The following is an 18,463-nucleotide window of genomic DNA, read 5'->3' on the forward strand; positions in this document are numbered from 1 at the left end:
CAGGGTGTGCATCACACACAATGGCTGTTCACTGTGCTGTGCGCTGAGCAGTGTGATGCAGGAGTAGGACACTGCACACATGAGCTGCAGTGTTGATTTTGCAATGCATAATGTGCATGTAGACAGGCATTCATTGTGATGTTACGTCTACGACTGTTGTAATGCATTTGGAAATGACTTATTTTGGGTGGGAGATTTTGTTGATCTGTCATTTCATCTGATTCCGGGTCAGGCAGCAGTGTCCGATGCCACTGTACATTTAGGACATGGCAATGTGTACCTTATCGTTACTGCATTGGTGTATGGGTATTGCGTGCCATGTCATGTTGATGTTTGGGAGGGTTTGAGTGACATGACAGTGATAGCCATGGCCTGTTTTGCAGGTGTGTGTGATGCACACCTTGCATGTCCAGGTCATCCGCTTCTCAGAGCAACTAGCTGGGGGTAGATTTCTCTCTGCAGCAGGACCGTCCCCCTGGAACAGACTTCCTGCCTGACTTGAACTTGAGGGGAACCATCTCCAGTTCTGGAAGCACCTCAAGACCTTCCTCTTTGCTTCGGCTTACTGTCTGCCTCTCCCTTGCAGAATTCTCCACTGGAACTGCACAGGAGCTGCAACTGGGCCACTCTCACTGACCTCGGTCCCTGGCCCAGCCACTCTCCACTTGCACTGCCTCCCTGGCAACCCCTGTAGTGCAGTACTGTCTCTCCATCCCTACAGCCCTCCCTTCCCAGCACTTGTCTGCACTTACCTTTGTAGTTGCCACCAGGCGACCTATGTATTATTTTTTTGGAATACTTCCCCTGTACTGGACTCCCCCCCACCCTTCCCCTTGCATTTTTCCCATCCCCCCTACCCCTGCACTTGCACGATCTCAATGACACCTGGCCTAGTAGTACCGTTCTCTGTGTTCCCTTGTTCCCCCCTCCCTGCCTCATTGCGCCTTGGAATACTTGTGTATGGCCCATATCATGTCATATGTCATATGTGTGCCTTTTGGTCACACAGGATAGCTTGTGTTTAAGTAGCTAGGGATGCAGACGATGTGGCACTTCCATGGCAACTATCTCAGGGTGGTAGGGTTGTGACAGTTGACTGTCTCTTTGTCATCATCGATTGTCACCTGGTATGTGCCAGGCCTGTGTGCACTCCGCAGGGGTGGGAGTTTAGGTGAAAAATGTGGCCACAAGCTGGGTCCGGGCTTCCTCGCCACGTGCCCTGTCCCCTTCCATGGGCAGCGCCTGTGCCTGTGGTTGGGGATGTGGGGGCACCACCATGTCCACCGGGACGCCCTGCCGTGTTGCAACATTGTGCAGGACACATGCTGCCACAATGATCCTGCACACTACTGGTGGTGCATAGAGTAGTTGCCCACCAGAGCGGTCAAGGGAGCGGAAACGTGACTTGATCACTCCGAATGTGCGCTCCACTATGGCCCTGGTTGCAATATGGGCGGCGTTGTATCTTACCTGGGGTGGTGTGGTGGGGTTCCGGATTGGCGTCATCATGTGGTTGCTCAGAGGGTAGGCACTGTCCCCTGGGGAGGTGATAATAGTTGAGATTATTAGGGTTTGGATATTTGTCTGTGTGTGACTTGCATGCATGTACAAGGGCATTTGTACTGACCTAGGAGCCATGTGTCGCCATGCTGCCCAGCTTCCAGGGCCCGGCTCAGGGCGGACATTCTGTATATGAAACTGTCATGGGTGGAGCCAGGATAGTTTGCATAGACAGAGGTGATGATTCCCTTTGCATCACATACCACCTGTACATTGATGGAATGCCAGTGCTTGCGGTTTCGGTAGATGTGCTCAATGGCCCTAGGTGGACGTAGGGCCACATGGGTGCAATCTATGGCACCGAGCACTTTGGGGAAGTGTGCCACCCTGAAAAAATCCAGGACAACGGCCTGCCTTTCTGGGGGTGTTCTGGGCATGTATATGTGCCTGCGGACTGAGGGGCACGCTGTCATGATTGCCAGTACCTGGTGTAGGCAGCATGACTGCGTGGCCTGTGAGACCCCCCCCCACTATGGCAGTGGTCCGCTGAAATGACCCAGTGGCCAAAAAATGCAGGACATTGAGCAGCTTCTCCAAGGGGCTCAATGCTTGGGAGCAAAGGGTGGGGGATGTGAGGTCATCTTCCCACTCCCTGACCAGGTCTAGGATGATATGGGGTGGAAATCTATACCTGCCATAGACCTGGTCATCAGGCATCCCAAAAAGGCTTGTCCGTGGTGCGAAAATGCGTGCCCTGGTTATTTTCCTCCTCCTGCGGTGTCCCACGATCAGTGCAGCGGCAAATGGGGCATTCATCGTAGCTGTATATATGCGTTTGTTGTTTGTGCGCACTTTTATGCTGTGCGCGGGGACGGCTCCGCCTGCCTTCGTGTGGGCGGACGCGTTGACACCTGTGCACGTTTTTTGCCGTACGCGGGTTTCCCGTATTCGGATACGGTCCGAGTGTCATCGCGTGTGATCGGAGGGGAGTGAGCGTACACGCAACTGGCCTGGGTACGTGTGTTTCGGGGTGCGCGGGAAGTTCCACACGCGATTAGCCTGGGTACGTGTGTTCCGGGGTGCCGGGAACTTTCACACGTGGAAATCCACGTGTGTTCTGTCATCACGTGCAATGAGGGAAACACCTGCGCGTGTCACGTCACAGACGCGCTCACGCGCTAAGGGCCTTTGGTCCAATGAAATCGCATATGCGTGCTGCCGTGCATACGCGCTAAGGGCCTTTCCGCGTATTACACACGGACGTGCAGTTTTCCACGCGCGCTTACGCGCATGGGCCCTTTCCTCGTATTACACGCGGACGTGCAGTTTTTCACGCGCGCTGAAATGCCCATGCACGTCTGTACGCGTCACGTCACAGGGGCGCTTGCGCTTGAGGGGCCTTCTGTCCAATGAAAATGCGTATGCGTGCAGACGCGCTTACGCGCTAAGGGCCTTTCCTCGAATTACATGCTGACGTGCAGATTTTTCACGTGCCAAATCACTCCGTATCAAGCTGGCCATGCGTAAGCACACGGAAGACCACGCTCCTGCCCAGAAGGCCGAACTACTGCCCCCCAGAGCCCCGAGCACGCTCCCAGCTGCCATCTGCTGCTGCCTGACTGCCTGCTGCCCACGTGCCCTGCCATTTGCTGCCTGCACATCAGCCAGGGGTGCTGTTGCTGTGACCACCCCTGCTGGAACCGAAGACTCCCGACTGGGATTCCATCGCTCCACAGCCCAGCCCCAGGACCCAGTTGCCCACCCACTCCTGCCTCTGGGGTTGTCATGTCGGGGCAAACACCATCTGGGACCACTGACAACCCCCGGCCAGAGAGGCAGAGGGGCACCAGCTTCAATGCCACCGAAGTTGGTGTCCTGGTGGAGCAAGTCCTGGGGCAGTATGATGCCCTCTTCGGAAGTTCCCGCGCCGACAAGGAAGGACGGACTCAGATCTGGACTGACATCGTGACTGCCATCAACGCGGAGGGGGTGGCAGTCCGCGACTTACAACATGTCAAGAAGCGCTGGGTGGACTTCAGGTCCAGGACCCTGAACAAGGCCCGGCGCCTCTTGAAGGCAGCGGATGCCAAGGGGCGCCGGGGCCACTTGTCGGAAGAACAGATGAGGGTCCTGGAACGCATATCCCCAGCGCTCCACGTCCAGGTCCTTGAGAAGCAGACCCGTCTGGAGTCGAGCGGTGAGTGTACATGCATCCTGATTGTGAGCAGTGCGTGTGGTGATTATTCAGTAGTGTGCAGGTTGCACATCTGTTTGTATGGGGTCGAGTATGGGTGGGGGTGTACAGGGCCGTGGGGCTGACACATGCGAGGGCTGTAATGTGTGAGACATGGTTGGTGCTTGTGTGTGTAGGCTTGCATGCCAAATGCAGTTGTGTGGGCACACATGTTTGGATGAATGTGTATGTAAGTAGACATGTCCGTGATGTCACGCATGTATGTTGTTTTTGGCTGCATGTATCAGCACTGTGTACATGTGCATGTGTGTGTATTTGACAAGAGTGCTACAGTGATGCAACATGGATGCACGTGACAGCGGTATGTGGAAGCCTGATTGGCAGATGTGACATGGATGCCCGTCTGAACACTGCGACACTTGGCAGAGGTGTACACATGCATGCAAGTGTGGTGGTGTGTGTACATGTGTGGTGCACTTCCTGTGTTGCATGTGATGTCTGGCTCACCTTTGGCTGCTCATGCTGTTGTATGTGTATGGATGGTGGTGGCAGTTGCGATATGGCTGTGGTATGGCTCATGTGTGCGAGTTGTAATGACATGTGTGTTGGGGATTGTGATGACATGTCTGAGGTTTGCCAATGCCACTCATGTACAACTGTCATGTGTGTATGTGTCCATTGTACAGTGCCCTGATGCCTGTGTTTTGTTTCTCCCTGTCTGCAGCGTCAACTGATAAAGAGGGCGGAGAAGGTGCTGTGGAGCACAGCGGCGGGGATCCCACCGCCAGCCGGAGACGCAAGGCCCGGCTCCCCTCCCATGTTGTGATCTCGTCGGGGAGTGAGGAGTCCGGTGCCACGTCCCAGGCCGCAGCTGCCGGGGGGAGGTCCAAGAGGCAGAGGTTGGAGTTGGACTCCTCGGCAGCAGAAGGGGCAGCTCGGACCCCACAGGGCCCAACAGGGGAAGATGGCACGGAGTCATCCAGGTTGGTGGGGGGTTTGGTGGAGGAGGAGGCCGTGCAAGCACCAGAGATGGGGTCTGGAGGTGGGGATCCCACTGGTGCTAGTGGTGCAGTGCAGGACCAGGGACAGGAGGCAGCACAGGCCGCCGCGGAGGTGCCTGTGTGCAATCCTGTCTCTGATCCTGTCCCTGCATCATCTTGCACCAGCAGGGATGCCTACGTCCAGACCCGTTTTCAGGCAGGGGATGAGCTCACGTCAACTGGCCTTCCTCTGCCTGCGGACGTGGCTATCCAGGTCCGGGTTGAGCCTGTCCTGGCTGGTGTGGCGTTGCGTCAACGGGCCATGCGAGGTGACCTGCAGTCTTTGCATGAAGAGACTGCAAGTCATCTCGAATGGCTCGTTGACCACGTCGGCCTGCTGGGACAGGTCACCCAGGCCGGATTCCTCCGTCTCATGGGGCTTGCTCCGACCCCCTCCACAACTGGACCCCCTACGCGCCAGTCGTCCTCTGTGCCATCTTCCCACCCATCAGTCACCTGGGTGCCCTGTGGAGCTGCCTCTGACGGTGCGGCCAGGCTGGTGGAGGAGGCATCCCTGCCACAGTCGGGAGTCGGACGTCCAGCAGGGGTGGCCACATCAACGACTGCACCCCAGCCGGTGGAGGATGTGCAGGCAGCAGGAGGCAGTGCACGGGCAGAGGCACAGCAGCAGCAGCAACGTGGTGGGAGCCATGAAGGCTCGGGGCCTTCAACATCGGAGGGGCAGGCATCGGCATGGCAGCGGTTGGGCCACGCCATAGATGCGGAGCGGCAGCGGGCGGAAGAGGCACGGCTCACAATGGTCAGGGCGGAGAACTCCATGCGGAGGGCCCTGAGGCGGCCCGAGTGCCTCGAGGCAATCCGCAGGGGTTTGGAGGTGGAGACGTCAACGGCCCTGCGGACCCTCGGGGCTATGGAGGAGGACCGCCTCCGGGACATTGAGGAGGAGTTCGATGTTGCCCTGGCCCGGGACATCCACAAGTGAGCCGTGAAACTAGCCCGCTGCCCTTGTACATAGTTATGTAGGTAGTGTTAGGTTTCATTTTTGTTTTTATTTTATTTGGACCTTTCGGACATTGGCCACATTTTTGTATATAGTTTATTTTATTAGTTAGTGTAGTTAGATAGGTTTCCTTTATTTTGTTGGGATAATGGACCCTTGCTTGTTCCCATGTACATAGTTCACAGTTGGATTGTATTTTTTTTTTTACTTTTTAACCATGGAGCAATGGCTTTCTTTTTTATTTCCCATTGGATTTTGTTTTGTGGACATTGACTTTGGACAACATTATTTGGAATTTTATTTTTGGTTTTGCTTTTTTTAACGGACATGCTTCTTTTCATTTTTGTACATTCACGTTTCTGTTTCTTCATTTTTTATTCTATTTATGTTTCCTTTAATACATATTATTTTTTGGTGAACTTCAATGTGTGGTATCTCATTGGTTTCATGCATTTCATGATATGTGTTTTGAGATTCACTGACACCCATTGGGTGTATGTGAGGGAAATGTGTTTGTTTCGGAACTTGCAATTGGTGTTCTGTGATGTAATTGCAAATTATGAGTGGGTGGATGCAATACTCGGGTGGGTGTTTTGCATTTGGAGGCTGACCATAGGGACCAGGGATCTAGATTGTGATGACATGTTGGCTGGGGAACATGAGTTGCACTTGGGTGGGGGCCTGCTGGCAGGTGCCCCACAGTGCTGGGGGGTGGGGGTGGTGGGGAACATGAGTTGGACATGGGTGGGGGCCTGGTGGCAGGTGCCCCACAGTGCTGGGGGGTGGGGGTGGTGGGGAACATGAGTTGGACATGGGTGGGGGCCTGCTGGCAGGTGCCCCACCGTGCTGGGGGTTGGGGGTGGTGGGGAACATGCGTTGGACATGGGTGGGGCCTGCTGGCAGGTGCCCCACAGTGCTGGGGGGAGGGGGTGGTGGGGAACATGTGTTGGGCATGGGTGGGGGCCTGCTGGCAGGTGCCCCACAGTGCTGGGGGGTGGGGGTGGTGGGGAACATGCGTTGGACATGGGTGGGGCCTGCTGGCAGGTGCCCCACAGTGCTGGGGGGTGGGGGTGGTGGGGAACATGAGTTGGACATGGGTGGGGGCCTGCTGGCAGGTGCCCCTCAGTGCTGGGGGGTAGGGGTGCTGGGAGACATGGGTGGGGGCCTGGTGGAGGCTGCCCCTGGTGACTGGGGGGGTGGGGGTGGTGGGAGACATGGGTGGGGCCTGGTGGAGGCTGCCCCTGGTGGCTGGGGGTGGGGGTGCTGTGAGACATGGGTGGGGGCCTGGTGGAGGTTGCCCCTGGTGACTGGGGGGGTGGGGGTGGTGGGAGACATGGGTGGGGGCCTGGTGGAGGCTGCCCCTGGTGACTGGGGGGTGGGGGTGGTGGGAGACATGGGTGGGGGCCTGGTGGAGGCTGCCCCTGGTGACTGGGGGGGTGGGGGTGGTGGGAGACATGGGTGGAGGCCTGGTGGAGGCTGCCCCTGGTGACTGTGGGGGTGGGGGTGCTGGGAGACATGAGTGGGGGGCCTGGTGGAGGCTGCCCCTGGTGGCTGGGGGGTGGGGGTGGTGGGAGACATGGGTGGGGGCCTGGTGGAGGCTGCCCCTGGTGACTGTGGGGGTGGGGGTGCTGGGAGACATGGGTGGGGGCCTGGTGGAGGCTGCCCCTGGTGGCTGGGGGGTGGGGGTGGTGGGAGTCATGGGTGGGGGCCTGGTGGAGGCTGCCCCTGGTGGCTGGGGGTGGGGGTGGTGGGAGACATAGGTGGGGGCCTGGTGGTGGGTGCCCCTGCACTGCTGGGGGGTGAGGGTGGTTCGAGACATGGGTGGGGGCCTGGTGGAGGCTGCCCCTGGTGACTGGGGTGGTGGGGGTGGTGGGAGACATGGGTCTGGGCCTGGTGGCAGGTGCCCCACAGTGCTGGGGGGTGGGGGTGGTGGGGAACATGAGTTGGACATGGGTGGGGGCCTGGTGGCAGGTGCCCCACAGTGCTGGGGGGTGGGGGTGGTGGGGAACATGAGTTGGACATGGGTGGGGGCCTGCTGGCAGGTGCCCCACCGTGCTGGGGGGTGGGGGTGGTGGGGAACATGCGTTGGACATGGGTGGGGCCTGCTGGCAGGTACCCCACAGTGCTGGGGGGTGGGGGTGGTGGGGAACATGAGTTGGACATGGGTGGGGGCCTGCTGGCAGGTGCCCCACAGTGCTGGGGGGTGGGGGTGCTGGGAGACATGGGTGGGGGCCTGGTGGAGGCTGCCCCTGGTGACTGTGGGGCTGCTGGGAGACATGGGTGGGGGCCTGGTGGAGGCTGCCCCTGGTGGCTGGGGGGTGGGGGTGGTGGGAGTCATGGGTGGGGGCCTGGTGGAGGCTGCCCCTGGTGGCTGGGGGGTGGGGGTGGTGGGAGGCATGGGTGGGGGCCTGGTGGTGGGTGCCCCTGCACTGCTGGGGGGTGGGGGTGGTGGGAGACATGGGTGGGGGCCTGGTGGAGGCTGCCCCTGGTGACTGGGGGGGTGGGGTGGTGGGAGACATGGGTGGGGGCCTGGTGGCAGGTGCCCCACAGTGCTGGGGGGTGGGGGTGGTGGGGAACATGAGTTGGACATGGGTGGGGGCCTGGTGGCAGGTGCCCCACAGTGCTGGGGGGTGGGGGTGGTGGGGAACATGAGTTGGACATGGGTGGGGGCCTGCTGGCAGGTGCCCCACAGTGCTGGCGGGTGGGGGTGGTGGGGAACATGAGTTGGACATGGGTGGGGGCCTGCTGGCAGGTGCCCCACAGTGCTGGCGGGTGGGGGTGGTGGGGAACATGAGTTGGACATGGGTGGGGGCCTGCTGGCAGATGCCCCACAGTGCTGGGGGGTGGGGGTGGTGGGGAACATGAGTTGGACATGGGTGGGGGCCTGGTGGAGGCTGCCCCTGGTGGCTGGGTGGTGGGGTGGTGGGAGACATGGGTGGGGGCCTGGTGGTGGGTGCCCCTGCACTGCTGGGGGGTGGGGGTGGTGGGGAACATGAGTTGGACATGGGTGGGGGCCTGCTGGTGGGTGCCCCTGGTGGCTGGGGGTGCAGGGGGACATGCGTTGGTGGGCAGTAGTGCAAGTTGACATGTGGGTTGGCTGGTGGGCAAGGCCATGGTGGATGGGGTGCCTGCAGGACATGTGCTGGGTAGGCCCCTGTGGTGTGAGCCACCTGCAGGGGCCGTGCAGGGTGTAGAGGGAACACCTGGGAGGACCCACACGTGCAATTCACGTGTGCTGCTCCCGACGCACCCCTGTAATACACGTACCCTGATGAGATCGCGTGTGGAACTTCCCGCGCACCCCTGGAATACACGTACCCCGCTCAATCGCGTGTGTAACTTCACGCGCACCCCCGAAATACACGTACCCCGCTCAATCGCGTGTGTAACTTCCCGCGCACCCCTGTTATACACGTACCCCGCTCAATCGCGTGTGTGACTTCCCGCGCACCCCTGAAATACACATACCCCGCTCAATCGTGTGTGTAACTTCCCACGCGCCCCCGAAATACACGTACCCCGCTCAATCGCGTGTGTGACTTCCCACGCACCCCTGTTATACACGTACCCCGCTCAATGGCGTGTGTGACTTCCTGCGCACCCCTGAAATACAGGTACCCCACTCAATCGCGTGTGTAACTTCCCGCGCACCCCCGAAATACACATACCCCGCTCAATCGCGTGTGCAACTTCCCGCGCGCCCCCGAAATACACGTACCCCGCTCAATCGCGTGTGTGACTTCCCGCGCGCCCCCGAAATACACGTACCCCGCTCAATCGCGTGTGTGACTTCCCGCGCGCCCCTGAAATACACGTACCCCGCTCAATCGCGTGTGTAACTTCCTGCGCGCCCCCGAAATACACGTACCCCGCTCGCACAGGCCCAATTGCTGTATGTTGCCACTTTTGTGATGCGCTGGGACTCTACCGCCTGCCTTCGTGTGGCGGACGTGTTTCAGCTTGTGCGTGTCTTTGGCTGTGCGTGGCTTTGCCCTATTCGATTCCATGAATACGTGTGGTTCGAGTGCGTGTGGGCGTTCCATCTGCTTCCCTACAGTACATCCCCAGTTACGCCCTTATTTTCGCGCGTTGTTCCCCATTCCGCGCGTTACGCCCCATGTCCCGCCCACTTTCTGGTGTATGCGCTGAGGTTGTGCGCTTTCAATGTGCACGTCGCGCACGACTTTCGGGATGTTGTAGTGACTTGTGCGCCATGCACGGGTTTGCCGCACATCCCGAGGTGTACACACGCAGGGACTTCCATGAATCGCACGCGTGCGCGTGCGCCTGTTTTTTTCCGCTTGCGCCTGCTTGCGCGAAGATTTTCGGCGCACATTTGTTCCATGAATCGGCCCCTAAATGTCCAGCCAAGGTTCCATAAAAAATATATAGTTTAATCAAACACACCATATGTAAAAATCACAACATAAAAAACAATACACACACCCACCTTGTGAAGAGAACAGGGAATATGAAAAGATACAAAGATGCAGCACCCTGGGTAATGAAGTACTGAACAGGGGTGAATGGAAATCAAAACCACAATATTCATTAAGGACAAATCTTTGATATGATATGGCATTTATAACGCGCCTATACACAAGTGTTTCAAGGCGTGACACGGCAAGGGAGGGGGAACAGAGGGAAGACAGAAACAGCGATCCTACTAGGCGAGGTGTCATTCAGATCGCACAAGTGCAGAGAAAGGGGGAAGAGGAAAAGTGCAGAGGGACAGGGGGGGCAGTGCAGTACAAGAGGTAATAGAATAAATATACAATAAGAGAAGTAGGGCCAGCTGGTGGCAAGGGCAAGGGTAAGTGCAGACATCAGGTATCAAGTGCTGGTAGTAGGACTGTAGGGATACAGAAAACCATTCCCAGGTGCAGGGTAGCCGAGAAGGCAGTGCAAGTGTGTACTGGCGGGGGAGGGACCTGGTTCTGAGATCAGAGATTGGCAAGATTACCAGTGCAGATTCAGCCAGGAATTCAGCAGGGGAGAGGAGGAGAGAAAGCAGAAATAAAGAGGAAGGTTTTAAGGTGCTTCCGGAACCCGATGCGGTTCTCCTCAAGCTTCAGTTAGGCAGGGAGATTGTTCCAGAGGGAGGCCTCAGCCGAAGAAAGAGATCTACCACCAACTCATTGCTTGGAGAAGCGACTGACCGTGAGGGAGTTGGAGGCGGATGAGCGAAGAGCTCGAGAAGGGAGATATTTAGGAAGAGAGAGTTGAAGGTATTGAGGCCCTAGACCCCAGAAGGCCTTGTGGACAATGCAGAGGGTTTTGAACTTAATCATCGCAGCCACTGGGAGGCAATGCAGAGATTTTAGTCCTGGAGGGATACGATTTCAAGAGAAAAAGAGATCAACAGTGACCTAACAAGTCTCTGGGGCCCAAAGTTGCACGAGGGGGCAGTTAGGAGTCAATGATACTTTTCACCGTAAGAAAAATGCCTCAACTGGCTGCACACATTTAAGTCAGTATGCCTGCACGTGAACACTCATATTAGCTTTGCCCACAATACCAGTAAAAAATCCCATGCTACTGTATTAAGCATGTCCATAATGCCTACTCCAATGTGGCCTTCATCCTCCAATGTAAGAACGCTCATCATGTTCGTTTTGCCCATAATGCCATTAAAACTGCATTGCTAACACTGTAGGATAAGGGGTCTGCTGGTCGACTTCCAACTTATAGTTTTAAGACCCTGGTCATCAGTAACTCATTGTTAGGCTGCAATGGTTAGCTTTAGGTATGGTTGATGTGTCGACCCGTTACTTATGAGCTTGGGTGCAAAGAAGCAAGGAAAAGTGTGAGCGTGGGTTGGAGTAGTGTGGCTGGAGTGCATGCTGAGGAGGTGTAGGAATGAGTAGTTCAGAGGAGGAAACTCTGTCAAGAAGAGACTCGTGAGGGCAGGTTGGGGCAGAGGTTGCAGGCAGCTGGGAGGTATCGAGTTATGTAACTAACCCGATTAGTGGGGGTAGGGATGGCAGGGGGTGGTGAAACACATGGGTATGGAGGGGCAGTCCATGTGAGGAGAAATGTGAGCTCAAAGGGGGGATCAGGAGGGAGGACTCTCTGGAAATGTAGGGTACAGTGAGGGGGGAGAAGGGCAGAAGTGGAGCGGGTGGGATCGGTTGTAGAGGAGTTAAGCAGTTGTCATCCACCAGGAGTTAACCAATATCCAGCCGTGTGTAGGTTTTAGAAGGTATTCATCACCTTGAGGGGGGAGCAGTTGGGATCGAGCACATGATCCTAAACTAGCTGGGGTTGACTGTTAGATATACAGCTGCTCCCCCCCACCCCCACATTACAAGACTTATATTGTTGGCTTTGCCTTTTATGCCAGTAAAACGCCTATGCTGTCCATGCTGCCTGCACCAATGCAACCCTCACTGCATGCCAATGGAAGAGCACATCATATTGGCTTTGCCCATAATGGAACGACACGATGTATGCCACTGTAACCATGAGCATTCTGGCTGCGCCATGCAGCCCCCTCCAGCCCCCATTAGAGGTATGCACACAGCCACTATCCTACGCATTCGCACGCGCACCCATTCAACACACACACTATCGCATTCACACACTTTCCACACAACATATAGACTGCTATCTCATGTATATGCTCACACGCAGGCCCACTCGCAGAGTGCACACATTTACATGGACACTTACGCAGACACAACCCCTCTCATGCACATATACACACAGACAGACAGACAAACAACTTGTTTTCTTACCTGTTCTAGGTGCTGCCACAATGGACCTCTTGCTCCCACCCACCACACAAACAGGAACCAGAAAGCAACGAGAGCTTCCTGGTCCTTGACAGGTGTGGTGGACTTGGAGTGCCAGTAAATTACCACACCAAGGAGATGCAGAAGGCCTCCCTACACACATGCGGCCCTGTAGTGCCCCAGCCTGCAACCCCAATGGGCCATGGACTTCTGGGAAAGCACACCTCTCAGGCCTTGCATGATCCATTGAACATGCGTGCCTGGGTTCCTGTACTGTCACAGGGAAAGCATGTGATCCTATGTAGTTCAAAGCCGCTGCCGGAGCGTATCCCACGCTGCGTGCTGCCGCTGAGTCAGAGCGCGTTTTCACTGGGGGCGGGGGGGGGGCTTACGTTCATACCCCCTCACCCATTATGTACGGACCGCCTGTGAGACAGCAAGACCACATGGACAGGAGGAAAGTGAAAGGGAAGAAAAGGTCACACAGAGGAAGGGGCAGGAGATGGAAATGGAGAAAGAGCCAGGACGGCTTGAGCTGGCGTGAATGAGAGACAGCGCAGCTTCGGGTGGAGGAAAGCCAAATGCAGAAGAGTAGGAAGAAAGAGGAAAAGGCAAGTATCACCTGAGGATCAGCTGCATTACACAGGAGGCTAATGGGGGAGGGTGGAATAGTTCAGCAATAAAGCCAACAGGCGGGGGCATTATCGGGCCAGGTAATGTTCCGGGCCAGTTACAAGCCCGAGTGAAGCAAGGGTGCTAACTTTAGCCCAGGGCATTAACTGCCCTGGTAATGCCCAGGCCCGCAGGAGTTGATTGCCATTAGCATCCCAGCACCCCTGTTCTAAGCTTCCTGATTGGCTGGGAGGCCACAACCACACCCCTGCCATCTGCTAATACAGAAAACAACTGAGGAGAAACAAGAACAGGTCATTCTGGAGCACTAAGCGAGAGGCAGGAGGAAGCACCTGCCCAATAACAGGGCAGTTATGCTGCGTAAAGAATAGGGCCATGAAAGAACATTGCCAGAAAAAAGAGAGACGAGAGAGAGGAGTGCAGGATAGAGTGATGGATTGTATCTAATGACGCATAAAGGCCAGGAAAAAGAGGGCAGCTTCTGTGGAGTGAGGAGCATGAAAAGCAGAGACTCCAGATAGCGAGAGATCTGCAAACAAGCCACACGTGCATCCATCCTTGATAGACATTCAGTCACGCACACTCCGCTCCACTTAGTACTCACATGCGGCTCCCGCTTCTTCAGCTCTTCCAGGTCTGGACGTTTCCTTTTGGAGGTCTCCCACCCTGACATGGCCACCTCAATGATGAGCCGGATGCTGCGGTAGGCTTCAGCACAGGAGGCATTCATGGCACAGGATTGGCACTGCTCTAGGAATTTGCAGTCACTTGTGTTGTCCATGGCCATCAGGTTGGCAGGGGTGGCCTGATAATTGAAAGGTGTGGTTAGCATCCATCGCTCAGCCCCTGGCAGCACATAGGAGCCCAGCACCAGTGCCATAACAAGCAGCCCACAGAAGAGGCTGAGCAGCCGTCCCCTGCTGAGAGGGATGCCTCCCACCCAGCCTGGTGGGTGCTCTGTCCTCACCTCCAAGACTGCCAGCAAATTCATGGGTCCACCCGGAGCTGCTGGAGCAGCCAGTCTCAAGCCTTGGCAGAGCGGATCCTTTCCTGCTGATGGGATCTGCCCCTCTGCCTCGAGGTTATCTCTTGGGATCCAGACGCCGCAATCCATGCAGAGTCGGCATGCAGGTAACCTCATGATCACCACCTAGCGAAGGTCTCCTCTGCCGGACATGCTGTCCGTGGGCTCCAGGCTGCACGCAAGGGGCTGTCCATCTGGTAAAGCCCACTCAGGACTCATGCGCAAGGTTTGAAAGGAAACTATCCACCTAGACCGATGAGAGCGCGCAACCAAAGTCCAGTAGAGTGTAGACATGCACCCTCAGGTTCATGCACCGCAGAGATCATCGGTGTACGAGAGGCCACCATTGGGGAGCCCGGTCTCTGTGAATGAGGGTCCCATATCAGGACTCTTGAGGCGATGGTCCCACCCAACACCATCTCATAGTCTGTGGAGTCCTCGACCAGTGGCAGGTTCCGGGATAGTGGTCCATAAGAATCGCTCATTCAATGTTCAACACGGTTAGCTCGGCTCCTGTAATCAAACAAAAGAGAGAGGGTGTCATTATACATATTATGCAACAATTCTAAAGTATCAGCTTCCTAACACAGGCCACAATCACTGCAGTCGAGCAGTTTTATTTTGCATTGGGCTTCCCATAAAGCTTAAAAAACACACTTTTGCGATACATCTCTCGAAATTGTCTACTTTTCTGCTTATGCCTAGTTTTCTATCTGCAATAGGCCTATGGAGTAGGTTCTCAGATCGTATCGCATCATAATTGTTATTTGTATAGCGCCTTTCACCATTGGCATGGTCTCAAGGCACTGTAGGTTGAACACCCTCAGCAACCCAAGTCCCTGTATGGGAAATCCGTCACAGGAGTCATTAGAATGTGCGCGTGCATTTTAACCAGCAGGAAAGGGTGGCCAGTCCCAGCTAGCCACCCATGTCCAGCTGACATATGGATGAGTGCTAAGAGGTATGGCAGGGCTAAACCAGATATGTTTTCGGATACCAAAGTCAGCTAAAATACACAATTCCATCTCTTATGTGTCAGCACACAACATCATACATTTCAACCCACTGTGAACTGAGCAGACACAGAAACACATGCACACACTACAGTGAGTCCACTGACGTGGAAGAGGGTGGAACAGCACTTCACATGCGCGCAGGCACATCTGAGCACATCAAGCAGAAGGAGGAGGGCAAAGTCAAACCTCATTGTCATGATTTGGTCTGTACATTCCACAGGTGTTTATGGGGGTGGACAACAATGCTCATTAAATCAGCAAATACGACCCGGCCACACATACACACACATAATGACACACACACAATGGACATGCACACCCAGCACACACACACCCGATAGCCCCCATAGCGCCCACACCGAACACACACACCAGCCTAAAACACATTGGGCCTCATTAGGACCCAGGCGGTAAGGGGTTTACGCCGGCGTAAACCTTGCCGACCCTTACCGCCTGATTCCGAGGTCCCTTAGCGCCATGGCGGATCTAACACCTGCTTTTAGCAGGCGTTAAAATCCATGGCGCTAAGGGACCTTGTTGTTAATTACGCCACCGTAATTTACGGTGGCGTAATTAACGCCTTCCCCACTCCCATTATGCCCTATGGGGCAAAAATGGGAATGGTAAATGGGGATTGGGGACTTACCGCCCCGCCAAGGTCGGAATGGGGCGGTAAGTCCGCCAACCACCATGGCGGAGTTGGCAGCTTAGCGCCATGGACCATGGTGCTAATAGCGCCATGGTCCTCCGCCAAGGTCCTAATGAGGGCCATTGTGAGGGTATTTATTAAGCACAGACCAAGCATTGGGGAGCAACAGAGCACCTTACAGATCATAGGGGGAAGGACACAGTAAGGGAAGCAGAGATGCAAGGGATCGGGGTGCTAACAACAAGGCAGGAGGATGACGAGCAATTTGGCACACAGGGATCTACAAACAAAAAAGTGTGGAGGCAGTGGGGAGCAGATCACTGAGTATCAGGATAGGTGAGCAGTCGCAAGTGTGTGGACCTAGCTGTTAGGAAGGAGCCGTTCTCTGAAGACGGGGCTCTTGAGTCCCAGCCCGCACCCTACACACGCAGCCTAAACCCCAGCCATATGACACACCTACATACCCATGCATCCACCCACACACTTCACCCACTGGGACATCATAACACTCTGGGCCCTTTTTGCCATCTGGAAAACACCACAATCCTCAATGTCATTTTCTCTATTTGAATTATTATATGGGAGAGAGCCACGAGATGTCTTTGACATGTTATGGGAGACTTGGGAAGAACGAGAGAAAGCTGTCTTACCACTTTCCAAAATAGCTCAGTGATTAAAAGAACATATGACTATTGTCAGGACAGTAGTTCCAACCCATGTGGCTAAGGATCAAGAAAACCAAAAGACCTACCATGATGAGTAAGCTTTGCTCGTGTCGTTTTCCACTTGACAAAAATGTCTCGTTCTCCTCGAATCATCCGAAAATAAGATATTGTCCAAATGGCAAGGTCCTTACGAGGTGATAGAGCCGACATGGCCATAGGTTTATCGAGTCTCGCAGCATGATAAAAAAATTAAGACCCATATCGATGACATAAATCTCCTCAAGGAGTAGAGAGAAGACCCAGTTGAAAACACTACAGTAGTATTAACCAGTCTATTAACCGACGAATCAGAGGAAAAAAAAAACTCGATTCCTTCCCACCTCTTCCAAAATCAGAGAAAAGATCTGTTAGAATTGCTAAAACAGTTTCCCATTGTCTTTAGATCTGAGCCAGGAAGAGTAAAAGGGGGTTTTAATTACATCCGTACTCCCCCAGGAAAGGTTGTCCATTTAAAACCCTACCAGATCCCAGAAGCCAGAAAAGGAATATTCATGGGGTGGAGAATATGTTAAGATATGACATCATTGAGCCATCTCAAAGTCCTTGGTCCTCTCCGATAGTACTTGTTGCCAAGCCGGATCAATCATGGAGGTTCTGTATTGACTTCAGAAAAGTGAACAAGGTATCCAATGCAAATACCCATCAATCCAGAGGATAAGGAGAAACAAGCTTTTCCCACCCCTATTGGGATATTCAAGTTCAAAGTATTATCTTTGGGACAACATGGGGCCCCACCCACCTTTCAAAGGTTAATAAACCAAATCCTATGTTGTTACTCCTCTTTCTGTGGGTATTATATTGATGATATAATCATTCGTAGTAGGGCACACGAAGAACACCTACATCAGCGATACCTAATTACCAAAGCCTTGAGAAAAGATGGGCTCACAGAAAATCCAAAGAAATGCCACTTGGCACAATCAGCAGTTAAGTATCTTCGAGTTTTTGCAGTTAATGTGCTGGCTCGATCCAAAAATGAGAAGATGAAAGCTGTCCAGGAGACTCCGGTGCCCAGAACCAAGAAAGATCTAAGAGACGTTTTGGGTCTAATGGGGCATTATAGACGATTCATCCCCAGTTTTTCCTCCATCACGTCTTGCCTCACTGGCAAACATAAGAATGTAGAATCCCAAAAGATAAAGTGGAGAGATGAAGAACGACTGTGTTTTGATAAACTCAAGAAAATTCTCTGCAGTGAACCAGTGTTAAAGGGGGCAGACTTGAACAAAGATTTCATTTTACAGACAGACACTTCATATGTTGGTTTAGGGGCTGTCCTTTCACAAAATCACGATGGCATTGAGCACCCGATGCTTTGTATCAGTAGGAAGCCATACCCTCTGAGAAAGAACTACGCCACCATTGAGTTGGATGCCTTAGCTATAAAGTGGGGTGTGTCATACCTCAAAAGCTACCTCACCGGCAGAAAATGTAAATTGATAACAGATCTATGATGAATCCAATGGAGTCATCACAGATACCCCGGCGATGATCTCCTCCCATGTGGTCTGGGGACGGAAGCTGCTACGTGATCTTGACCTTGGGGGAGGTTGTATGAGGGAGGATAACATGGTAGACAACTACCAGGGAGATGTTTTGGCTCCATTGGTCAAGACGCGGTATCCCTCCTTTCCCACGAGAAAGACCCTCCGATACCCGAGTTCTTAATGGCCTAATGTCATTAAAGTCAGGTCTCCACCTTTAACCCAAACACCCACAACTCACACATATCACCCTCTGTTTCTAATATGCCTTATTGTAAAACTCCTGAGAAAAACCACTTGACAGTTAAAAGCCCAATGACATCCATGGACTTTAACTCCCATGATCCCCTGGGTACTGAGACAAGGTGGAGAATGAAAGAGTTTGTGCAAAGTGACAGGTGCTCAAAGTACAACATGCAGGCTAGTTGCTTTTCAAAGCCTACATTGCGCAAGACATTTAAAGATGGTGACCGCACTAACAATTCAAGCAGTGCCGGAGAGGA

The 18,463-nt window shown here is 54.5% G+C and overlaps 1 protein-coding gene across 4 annotated transcripts in view; it reads right to left on the minus strand.

Annotated features, from left to right (window-relative positions):
- Positions 1-18,463, minus strand: part of CHST15 (carbohydrate sulfotransferase 15) — a 615,742-nt gene that overhangs the window by 238,686 nt on the left and 358,593 nt on the right. For all 4 annotated transcript variants that reach the window (XM_069612030.1, XM_069612031.1, XM_069612034.1 and 1 more), the window contains one exon: positions 13,667-14,599. In XM_069612030.1, the coding sequence (XP_069468131.1) occupies positions 13,667-14,203 (537 nt within the window). In that variant the 5' untranslated portion in view covers positions 14,204-14,599. The remainder of the gene's footprint in view (positions 1-13,666; positions 14,600-18,463) is intronic.

Source organism: Ambystoma mexicanum, chromosome 8 (assembly GCF_040938575.1).
Source record: "Ambystoma mexicanum isolate Mex_15411 chromosome 8, UKY_AmexF1_1, whole genome shotgun sequence".
NCBI classification, from domain to species: domain Eukaryota; kingdom Metazoa; phylum Chordata; class Amphibia; order Caudata; family Ambystomatidae; genus Ambystoma; species Ambystoma mexicanum.